We start from the raw sequence: 12,050 nt of genomic DNA, 5'->3' as shown, positions 1-12,050 counted from the left end.
GGTAATCAAAGTGTTCATATTTTAGTATATTTTGAAATGTATATATTACGTTAATTTTATTTTATAAGAATGAAGTATCAAATCATCTTAGATTAATGTAAAATTTGATATATATGATCTAAGAGATATGAACTTTCAATCTAACGGTTGGATTTTCAAAATTCACGTTTAATATAAAGTTATTGAACGGTGTAACACTTAGTAAAAGTTACACCAGTGTCGTTTGAACCCTTCTCTATCATTAAAGTTATTATCATACTGTTACTACCATCATTATCCCCACTACCACCAATGCGTACTCATTCATTCAAAATCCTAAAAACAAAGGAAAAATAAAATGAAAATATAGAAGCCACATGGTGCAAAGAGCCCAAAATGGGTCAAGAGTTTAAAAAAAGCAAACTTACTTAATAAACTTGAAAAAAATAAAAATAGAAAAACCTAAATGGGTCAAGTCCAAAATTAAACCTTTTAAAACGTTCCCAATAGCACGAAGTAAAACAATTAAAAAAAATATATAACTATTTTTAGTCTTCAAATTTAAAATAAATTTTTTCTAATCTCTTAAATTTAAAGTTTTTTTAGTTTCTATAATTTTTAAAAAAAATTATTTTAGTCTTTCAGATTATTGATAACATCTAAAAGTGATAAATTAAAACAGTTATGCAATATCAATTAAATTTAACTGGATGTTTTTACTAACATGGATATTTGTAGGTAAATTTTATGTGACAATATTTAACAAATGTTTAAACAAAATTTGAGTATAAGAACTAAAACAAGACTTTTAAAAATTATAGAACTAAAAATATCAATTTTAAATTTAAAGGAGTAAAATAAATTTATCTTAAATTTTAAAAATTAAAAATATATTTAAGACATATTTTTGTAACTCAAAATACTTAACATCTTTTCTCAGCTAAAAGTACAAATTTTTGCATAATAATTTATTTTGTATAAACGAAAGCCCTCTGTTATTTATTAAATTATAAGCACAAATGTGATCCAATAGTGTGAGCAACTTGAGAACCATTGTAGTATCATGGAAAAATATGGTTCGTATTGAATTGAAATTAAAATTAGGTTAAAATATTTTTTTATTTTATTTTTTAGTTCTTATAATTTAAAATTGGCTTTTGTAGTTTTTGTACTTATATTTTCAATTAATTTTAGTTTTTATAGATAAATTTTTTTAGTCTTTATATTTACAGTATTTTAATCATTTTAGTCCTTATAATTAATTGTTTATAGCATTATCTCTTTTACGTTCTTTCATGTTGACATAATAGAAGTATAATTTAACTTTATGTATTTGATATTGTATTTATTTTACTAAAATTACTCTAAAACCGTTTGATATGCCTCTTTTGTACTTTAATATACAACACTCGTTGTTAAGACATTTTTTTTTTTTTTTGCTTTCACAAAATTAAAGACTTTTAATACGTCAACATAAAATAGATAAAATTTATAAAAAAAAATTAAAAATAGAGACAAAAGAATTAAAAAATTTAAATATAAAGACAAAAAATCTTAATCTAGAGAGACTACAAAAAAATAAAAAAGATAAATATAAATATCTGTTTTAAACAATTAAAAAGTCAAAAGTAAAGTGAATGAGACTATTGAAAGTAAAAAAAAAAAATATATTTTGATCTTAAACTTGTGGCCTTGTACCAGTAGCAGATCGTTGATCTATATCCGTAAATACAAAATGATATATAATTGAAGAAATTACTTGCCACTACATAGGGAAATTGTGACATTATGATTAAAGTTAATCAAAAGATTTGAATGATAGAATGAATAGATAAAACAGTAATATCAATTTTGTGACCCAAGATTTGATTTTGAATAAAGGGGGGCTCTGACTTCTAGACTCCAACAACTATCATTTGTTTGCTTTAATGCTCTGCTGCTATTTTCGAGGCAAAGCATGCTTAGCATCATAACCAAACATAAAGGACTTGAAATATTTTTATTATCAGCCGATTCAATGGAAATACTCAAATACATGATTAACAGGATTGCTGCAATTCAAACAAATTTAGAAATTTTAATATACTATACATCTCCCACCACCCTACAACAGAGTGCGAGATGAGATGGATCACAATTAACTTCACAAAGGGTAAAGACTAAAATCTTATTCAGTTCAGTAACTCTACACTGTTCTGAACCAAGATACAATGCTAAAACTGAAAACCACATAAAAGAAAAAAATAATTGCCTACTCATTGTCCACTGAAAGCTACATTCTACCTGGCATATAAATAAAACACATATTAGTAAATAACTGTGTGATTGGCGAATGATACACAAAAGAATTCAGAAAATTTAATATACTCTGTATCTCTGGTTCAATTCGACAACTCTCTAGTTTGTTCTAAATCACAAGATACAATGCTAAAACTGGGCAATCAAATGAAAGTGAAAACTAATAGCTTACCCACATCCATTGAAAGAGAAATTCTACCTGACATATACAAAAAACAAATATTAGGAAAGAACTGTGATTTGCAAATGATATGCAAAAAGGCACGAATGGTCACTGACCTTTTATACAGAGCCTTGACATCTTCACCTAACAATGGACTTTCAAAAAAGAGATCGCCACATTCTTTCACACCAACTACTTCAACTTCAAAAGCTCGATCACCACAGTACTGGTTCCATTCAAACCACATTTTTGAAATTAAATCCTTCTTGAAACAAGTAGTGTGATCTTCCTCTTCAGGGGAATCAGCAGATACCAATCGATACACGAAGACTTTCTTCTTCTGACCCGGTCTGAATGCACGACCAATAGCTTGGCGAGTAACCGAAGGATTGAGATGAACGTCCACAATAATAATGCGGGATGCCCCGACCAATGATATGCCCTCTCCACAAGCCTTGATCGAGCCAAAGAAGACTTTGGCATCAGGAGAATTGTTAAATTTTTCCATGGACCATTCTCGGTGCTCAGGGCTTGATTCTCCTGAGATTACAAATATTTCTCTTCCTAGACTCCAACCTTTCCATTTCATGATTAACCTTTCTAAATATTTCAAAGGTAACAAGTATTGACTAAATACTAGAAGTTTCTCGCCAGCTGATTCACACAAATTTACCATGTTCCAAAAGAATTTGGACTTCACACCATCTCTCAAAGCCAACGTCTCAATGAGATCATCAATTATGTTTTCAGATATAGAATTTTCACTACATTTTTCTGCAAGTGATTTCAGTTTAGGATGCAGATAGACAGCACTGCCTATAGAACTTAACTTGAACTTTCTACATAACTTTTTTAATTTCTCAATTTCAGACTTCTGTCTAGGGCTAAGAGTGAGCACCACAGTAAAATCAACAAGACCAGGAAGCTCTTCAAGAAAATCTCCTTTATAGTAGTGAAGTACCTTGCTCGTCATCTCGCGCAAATCTTGTATAACAGCTACTTTCCTTTTAAAATCTGTGTCCTTCTGCAAAGTGTTTTCAACTAAATCATAGAAGCTTCTCACACCCTGTACATGAACTCTACTTTGAATGCGCCTCACGATAGGCCTAGATGATTCCATCTTCAAAAATTTTGGCCGAACAAGATTTAAAATGTTAAACACCTCCCTGACATGATTTTGATAAAGGGTTCCTGATAGTACAACTTTTCTGGGCGTTTGAACTTTTGCAAGGGACTGTACCATATCTGTGTTTTCATTCCTTGGATTGTGTCCCTCGTCTAAAATAAGAATTGAAGGAACCTTGAGTAAAATCTCTTGGCAAGATGATGATGAACTGTTGGTCCCATTATCACAGACAATAGAGGAGAACTGTTTGTATCCTAAGAAAAGGATACTCTTCTGCTCCATCCATTTCTTCAACACTACTAGTTGTTGACTTCTACTATCAGCCTTCACTGAGTAAAGGTCATAAAGAGGTATGTCCTCCACTTGCCATGTTTGAAACTCCTTTTTCCATGTTGACAATATTCCCTTAGGAAGCACCACTAAGGGTCTTGCGTTAGGATACTTGCCTAGAAAACTTTGCATGAAACTGATTATCATAAATGTTTTCCCAGATCCTGGAGCATGGGCCAAGATGCAGCCCCCAGGATGGTCACCCGCAAGATTTCTAACAAGAAAATTGAATCCTTCAACTTGATGGGGTTTCATCTGTTTCATGTGTCTAGGATGCGCTGATATTTCAGTTACTATAAGCTCATCTTCAGCAACATTTATTCCAAATACATCTCCTTTTTCTTTAGTATTCCGTGAATCAGACGCATAAGTTCTTGTGCTCCGTTTAACCTTCAATAAAAGTGAGATAATAATAAAAAAAATCCGTTTTGAACAATTCCTGTTCCAGGCGTCCAGCCATAAGTACTCTTAGATCTTAGTTCACAATACGTATCATAAGAATTAAAAACTAGGCATTCTTTGTATGGAGTAATTAAGCTCACATGATATGAATGGTCTACTTGATATTATATTATTTTGGTTTAGTACGGACGTTTCTGAGTCCTTAATAAAATTGTGTTGAATCAAACAAAATAAACATTTTCTCACAAGAAGTATGAGAAACAGTAAATTATCAGAAGAGTTTCTTTTATACAATTAAGTTTCTAACTATTTCACTTGTCATGTTGTTATGATTATGCCCTGCCCTGCTCAAACATTCGATCTATGCAGTGTATCAATATTCAATCCCCATACTTAAAAACAAAAATTTCACACATTCTTTAAGTTTTTATAATCAAGACTTGTAACCAAAAAAGCATTAATGCGGAAACAAGAGTCTAACCTTGTACTGGAACTCGAATATGGTTTCAATTCCTCGGTCAATAATGCCACAAACGCGACAAACATAACCAAGATCGTCTTTTAAAACATAAGAATGATCACAGTCCTCATATTTATTTACTTCTTCATCCGGCAGAGGGTCCTCATCTTCTTTTACTTCTTTATCTGGCGGAGGATTCACGGAAACTTCCTAGTAGAGTACAATTAAACTAAGTCAAAGCCAAAGGAACTCTGAAAATTGCAATTTGCATGTAGAATTCAAAGTGATAAACAATGTTCTTAGAAGTTAAGTTATTATGACGTAGGCATAAGTAATTTTTCAGAGCAGAAAATAAAAGCATATGTAATATTTACATGTGACGAGAGCTTTACATGTTATATGCATACAACAGGTAACACAGAATAAATGAGAAATGAGAAAGCAAATTACTGGAGGCCAATAAGGATCATTTTATGCCAAAACACACGAGGTTTAAACAATTCAAAACATTAGGTTACATTCAATATGCACTTTTTGAACTTCTGTACTTCTAGCATATGCAATAATACACATAAATAACTGATACTGAGCTTGGCTGACAGAAATCGGCAGACCATTTTCGGTGTACATCTACAAAATTATTTACTGCCGTTTACATAAATCAATGAATAATCTAGTTAACAACAACAACCCCACTCAAAGAAGGAACAATTAACCTAACACAGATATTAATGAAGCATTAAAAATTAAAAGACATGCACAAAACCACCCAAATGAGTAGAAGATAAACTACGTGACAAAGACAATTATTATAATAAAAAAGTAAAAGCAAATTAAAGTATGATACTTTGGAACATTCTATTGCCATTGACATCTCCTTCCAAATATCTTGTAGATCATCATCATCTTCAGTATCAACATGATGATCCTCTTGCTCTTGTACACCAATATAAACACCTTTATCGCCCCTAGAGTTACCTTTACCAGCCATACTTGGCTCAGTTTTTAGATCTTCACTTTCCCCGTGGTATGGAATGGGAGTGTGGTACCCCTAAAATGCATTATCGAACACAAAATAGTAAAGTACATCAGTGAACCAACTTGCATTAAAATGATGACCAAGAAATAGAAGACCCTGCATCTTCTCCTGAAAAGTAGCTACAAATTTAATCCCAATGTAGTGTAGTGATTCAAATGAATTATATTTACAAAATGTGCTCTGAAAAATAAATGGTATAACTCATACCATAATGCACTATTCACCTTTCAACATTATTGTGTGCGTAGCAGGAGTAAAGAAAAAAAATAGATAGAAACAACACGACATCTAGAGAAAATATAATCCAGACTTCCAGATACATCCATTGTTTTCACTTTCAACCCCGTCACTTGTCCAGTGGCCAAGCATACTATAAATGATCAAAAGTACAGGAAATTTCATATTGCATCAGAACATTCAAGTTTAGCAAGACAACCAATCCAACGATTACATAACTAAAACCCCGAGGCAACAAAGTCAGATTTCAGTGCAACTGGGCCAAAGTACTAGAAATTAAGTGGTTGTTGTTTAGAATTATGCAGTGTTAAGAAAGTAAGGGACTGAGAATTTTTCACAATATATACTTCATGCTTCAAAATTTCACTTCAGAGTCTTCAATACATTCATTAATGCTAATGTTGTAATTCATCTGAGCCTTTGCACAAAGAAGGAACACTAATATGCTAAAAGAAAAGCAGCCAACTTTGAGAATTCAATATATCAGTAATCAACTTGTTATAATTATAAATACTGTTAAGAAAAATAGTTTAAAAAATGTAGATGGTCCAATGGAGAAAAAAAAAATCTTCACCAACAGCTAAGAGAAATGCAACACTTAAGCTAATATATCTGTATTTTCTACAGAATAACATAAAAGATGTGAAATGATGAGTTATATTATGTATGACACACGAACATAATATGCCAAAACGCAAGACATATACAATGGATCATATATGGATGATAAATATATAAATTATACAATTAACATTAAAACAATATAAACTAATCTCACAAATGTATGTCAGACTAAGTTATAGCTATGGCCTCTTCACTCCAGAAGAATCTGCTTTGTAAATATTCGAAAGGTAAGGCACTTTGTTCTTGAAAGGAACAGAATTCAGGAAAAAAGAATAATTCAAATAAGAGTCAAAGATATATTTACAAAAATTTATGCCACAATTCAAATGTTGAAAATAAATGCAACAATTTTGTCAAATCGTCCCTAGACGAAGCATATAACTAATACATTTCAAATAAAATCACATGCATATTAGTAACCATGCATTATTTCAATAGGAAATAACACTAGTAAAAATATGTACATCATTTTAGTGATTATCTCTCTTAATGACAGAGAGACAAACATAAAAATTAGTATTATAAAAAATATTATACATGTATCATTCATTACTCTTTCAAAATTCATATTTCGTATATTAAATTTGTATATTTAATTAGTTACGAAAATAAGGAAAAACTTACAATCCTCTTCAACGCATGAGACGATGCAACTAATCTCGGCAACACAACTTCATGAAATGGAACAATAGATTTTTTATCTCTATCATCTTCCTCTTCTAAAACTTCATGAAATGGAACAATAAATTTTTTATCTCTATCATCTTTCGCATCTAAAACTTCAATAAATGGTACAACAGATTTTTCATCTCTACCATCTTTCTCGTCCAAAACTTCAATAAATGGAACAACAGCATTTTTATCTCTATCATCTTTCTCATGTAAAACTTCATGAAATGGAATAATAGATTTTTCATCTCTATCATCTTCCTCATCTGAATCAATAATCACAATAGGATATGGTGCTGCATCAACACCCTTTTCAGTCTCGACATTTTGATGTATCAAACCAGCAACTTTTTTATTTTCAAACTTAAAAGCTTCTTCATTGTGGTCCATTTCCACTTTCAACATTTGATTAACAAGTCTGGGATATTTCGCAAAGTAACGTCCCAATATCTGCATTTTTCGGGTAACAAGGGCCTCTATGTCCTTTGTGACACTTCCAAATTTTTCGTGCTCTATACGACCCAGAACATGAGTAATTGTTCGGGGATTCCCGTACTCAACAACATGTGATAACTTCTGTCTTTTGTCTCTGTCAGGGCCAGGGGAAAATCCTGATTACAGAAAATGAAACTACACTCAGAGAAACCAGATATTCCATCAAGCATTATAAATTCAATACTGAGCAAAGCCACATGAACATGATCCACTAGGTGTATGCATCCTGAGAAAACATAATAAAAGTACAATAGCTAAACCAAAAATCAAACCAATGCAGAGTCACAGGCCAAAAGCAAAGGCTTATAGACTTCAACTTGACTCTAGTGCGATGCTACACAGAATCACAAACAAATGCAGTTTCAACTCCAGCTAGCAACTAATCAAATCAAACCATTTAAATTCATAAAATAAAATAAAACGCTTGGAGTCACCAATTTTATTTTATTTTTTCAGCATAGAACCTCATAAACTACACATAAAGTAACACAATCTCACACACAACAACAACAACAACATATAACACTGGCTATTGGCGTTAAATCCTAAAATTAAAAGTGCAAACAATCCACCTAAAAAGTGAAAGATAAAAGTGAAAATAATATTGGAAATGCAAACATCATGCGTAGTGATCAACATTTATTACAAATTAAATATAAATAAAAAAAACAGAAGAACAAATTTGATAAGGAAATGAGGAACAAATTTACCGTCTGGACGGGGGCGTTTAGCTGCTAACACGTCAACAGAAAACTCCATCGATAACTATCAATGAAATGAAGAAACGAAAAATTGAGGCAAAATTAATATCAACAGAAATAAAATTATACGTATTGCATAAAACGATCGAAAACAAGAGTTGTGCTTAGAAAAGAAGAGAGTGAGAGTTATTACCTATGCGAGTGAAGAGAGGGAATGGCTTTGAGAGTGCAGAGTGAAAGCATTGAAGAATTGGATGAGTAGTATAGAATGTGTAGTGAAAGTGACTGTGTGCGTGCGTGACTCTTTAGTTTTCATTTGGGGCAGAGATTCCCTGTGTCGCGGCTGTAGCGTTCATGCAGTGCGGGTGCAATTGGAGTGCGTGGTGTGGTGTGGTGTGTGTGATGTAATTGTTAGTTACCGTGTTTGTTAGGGTACTTCTTCTAACTTTGACAAACAAATATGAGCCGTTTGATTTAGATCATGCAATTTCATTTACGTGGGTTCAGTCTATTTTCAACTCACAAAGTGTTTGTGGATGAACAAAATTTTCCATTTTTCTTAATTATTTGAAGACATTAGTACTTTTAATTTGTGTAATGTAGAATAAATATTTATTATATATAATATAACTAAAATTTATGATGAATTATTTATAAAAATAAATATTATATTTATATATATAATTATCTTTAAAATTCATATATATAAATATTTAAAATATAAATTATATTATAAATTAAAAAAAAAATTTAACATTGTAATATAAGATTATTTTTAATTATTAATAATTTATTTTAAAAATAGTAAAACTTAATTTATTAAAAATAATAAATAAGAATTAAAATAGATAAGAAATAAAAAAATAAAAAATAACAACGCGTCCGCTCAATAAAAATAATTGAAAATGCTTTTGTTAAAGATAAACTCCTAAAAAATATTCTTTATATAGTCATTTTCTAATATATAAGGGTGAATTAAACTCAATATCAAGTCATTTACATTGTAACCACTTCCATTTATATATATGTAGGGTTGTAAGTGGGTATAGGTAGCTCACAAATTTAAACTCACTCAAATTAATTTAGTGAGTTTAAATTGAATTTTTTTAGTGTTTGGATCAAACCTAACCCAATCTAATCAAAATTTAACACTGTACAAGATGGATAATGAGTTTTGCATTTTTTGACCCATGATCAAACCTAACTCGATCATATATATATATATATATATATATATATATATATATATATATATATATATATATATATATATATATAATACAATAATAATAAATTAGTGTTTGGATAATCATTTGTTCGAGATAATACTCTCTATCACCCCTTGGCAGTAACGAATTTTGTGTTTTCGAGTTGATAGTATTATAAAAATACAACATATTTTTTTAAAATTTTATTTTGTATTAATGCTAGTTGCTTGAACCGATAACAATGTAACAAATCAACAAATTTAGTTTCGAATTTAATTTGTATCATTATTTACTTTATGAGATGATAACATTGCATTTGCAATAAGATATCAAATAGTTTACATCTATTATAAAATATTTAAATTTTACAATAAATAAATAAATTTAATTATGTTTGACCTGATTGACCCAATCTAATTCAATTCTTCATGATTAGGTTGGGTTGGGTTGGATTTCACAAAAGAAAGTGTACAAACCCAACCCAACCCTACCTATTGAATTTTGATCGGGCCGAGTAACAAATTCATCCAAACTCGACCCAATTTCACCCACTTCACCCCTATACATACGAGTATATTTTATCTAAGGCACTTAAATAATTAACTAATATTTTAGCCTATGTAATGCACATACATTTTTATTATATATAATATAATTATAATTTATAATTAATTATATAAACAAATAATATATTTAAATATATAAATTTATCTAAAATTAGTATGCATAAATATTTTTAAACATATAAATTATATTTTAAATTTGTGATAAATAAGTTGTATTGTAACAAAAAAAATAGTTATTGATAATATACTTTAAAATTTTAATATTTAATTCATAAATAATTATGCTAAATAAAAATCAAATTAGATAAGAAGTTAAAAAATTCCTGCAAACCCTCTCATTGAAGAAAAACCTTTAAAAACACTTTCTTACAAGATAAAGATTCATATTTCATATACACTAGTATTTTATCTGGTGCAATACACAGGATAAATATTTATTATATATAACTAAAATTTATAATAAGCTTCATATACTAATAAATATTATGTTTGAATATATAAGTCATTTAAAATTTTTATAAACATTTTTAAACATATAAATTATATTTTTTATAACTAATTATAAATTATATTTAAAATTTATCATAAATAATTAATAATATCACACAATATTATTTTTACTTATTAATAATTTATTTTTAAAATCTTAAATAATTCATAAACAATCATGATAAATAAAACCAAATTAAATAAGAAATTAAAAAAAATCTAAAAGTCCTTTTGTAAAAGAAAAACTTTTAAACATATCCTCGTGTAAAATAGAAATTCATATATAATATATAAGAATCGATGAGTTAATAAATCAACTAAATTATACTTTTTTATTCATTTAATAATACCATGAAAAACAACTATAGAATATTAAATTCAAGTTAAAAAGATTGTATAGCATAAGAGTATATTTTATTGGTATTCTAAAATCAGTAAAATTAGTATTTTTAATGTGTATCATACAAGTTAAATATTTATTGTATTATATGTAACTAAAATTTTTGTAATAAATTATATATACAAATAAATATTATGTTTAAATATATAAATTATATTTAAAACTTGTATAAATAGATAATTTTATATAGTATCACATTTTTTTTATTTTTTGATAATTTATTTCAAAATATTAAAATTTATTTCATAAATAATTGTAATAAATAAGATATGAAGTTACAAAAATCTCTAAAAACTCTTATATCGAAGAAAAGACCCTAAAAACACTCTCGTGTAAAATAGAGATTTGTGTTTAATACATAAGGGTTGATGTTGTTTGTAACATACTCTTTTTTAAAATTAATTAAATAAGATAAAATATTTAAATAATATCTATATTTTTTACTTAATTAATTTGTTAATTGGTTTTATGATAAAAGATAGGTTTAATTGCATTTTTGATTCCTCTAGTATTATAATTGTGTGATTTTGGTCCCTAAAGTTCTAATGGAGAAATTTAAATCACCAAAATATAGCAATTGTGTGATTTTGGTCTCCTAAAATTGAATTAAACAATTTTAGTCTTTCAAGTATTGTAATTGTACAATTTTTGACCTATTTAAGTTACATATATTATAATTTTCATTCATATTAAATGATTATTATTACTAAAATTACTAATATATGTAACTTAAATAAGTAAAAGTTTACATAATTCGATACTTGATAAACTAAAATTTCTAATTGTTATACTTAAGGGATCATAAACGCATTTAAGCCAAAAAAAGATATAAGATGTTTTTAATAATTAAAATAAAATAGAGAT

At 28.5% G+C, this 12,050-nt stretch overlaps 1 protein-coding gene across 3 annotated transcripts; it reads right to left on the bottom strand.

Moving 5' to 3' along the window:
* Nucleotides 1-1,698: 1,698 nt before the first annotated feature.
* LOC109798388 (protein CHROMATIN REMODELING 35) lies at nucleotides 1,699-8,959 on the bottom strand. Of its 3 annotated transcripts, XM_020358636.3 has the most exons (8): nucleotides 8,717-8,958; nucleotides 8,533-8,587; nucleotides 7,283-7,938; nucleotides 5,606-5,809; nucleotides 4,780-4,968; nucleotides 2,557-4,286; nucleotides 2,450-2,476; nucleotides 1,699-2,262 (listed from the first exon to the last, which is right to left on the bottom strand). In XM_020358636.3, exons 2-7 carry the CDS (start codon nucleotides 8,579-8,581, stop codon nucleotides 2,473-2,475), a joined length of 2,832 nt encoding a protein of 943 aa, XP_020214225.2. In that variant the 5' UTR covers nucleotides 8,582-8,587; nucleotides 8,717-8,958; the 3' UTR covers nucleotides 1,699-2,262; nucleotides 2,450-2,472. The 3 variants fall into 3 exon arrangements, with proteins under 3 accessions (XP_020214225.2, XP_020214226.2, XP_020214224.2); XM_020358637.3 differs by lacking the exon at nucleotides 2,450-2,476 and having other exon boundaries at nucleotides 8,717-8,959; XM_020358635.3 differs by having other exon boundaries at nucleotides 1,706-2,476; nucleotides 8,717-8,956.
* Nucleotides 8,960-12,050: the final 3,091 nt, after the last annotated feature.

Source organism: Cajanus cajan, chromosome 8 (genome assembly GCF_000230855.2).
Source record: "Cajanus cajan strain Asha chromosome 8, NIPB_CcT2T_4, whole genome shotgun sequence".
NCBI classification, from domain to species: Eukaryota; Viridiplantae; Streptophyta; class Magnoliopsida; order Fabales; family Fabaceae; genus Cajanus; species Cajanus cajan.
This window is presented reverse-complemented; position numbering and strand designations above follow the sequence as displayed.

What these genes read in the sequence shown, in the direction of transcription:
- LOC109798388 (XM_020358637.3), bottom strand. Translation starts at nt 8,581, where the DNA reads ATGGAGTTTTCTGTTGACGTGTTAGCAGCTAAACGCCCCCGTCCAGAC. An exon ending in CTCATGCGTTGAAGAGGATT is followed by an intron (nt 5,810 to 7,282) that starts GTAAGTTTTTCC and finishes AATGCATTTTAG; the next exon opens with GGGTACCACACTCCCATTCC. An exon ending in TGGCAATAGAATGTTCCAAA is followed by an intron (nt 4,969 to 5,605) that starts GTATCATACTTT and finishes GTACTCTACTAG; the next exon opens with GAAGTTTCCGTGAATCCTCC.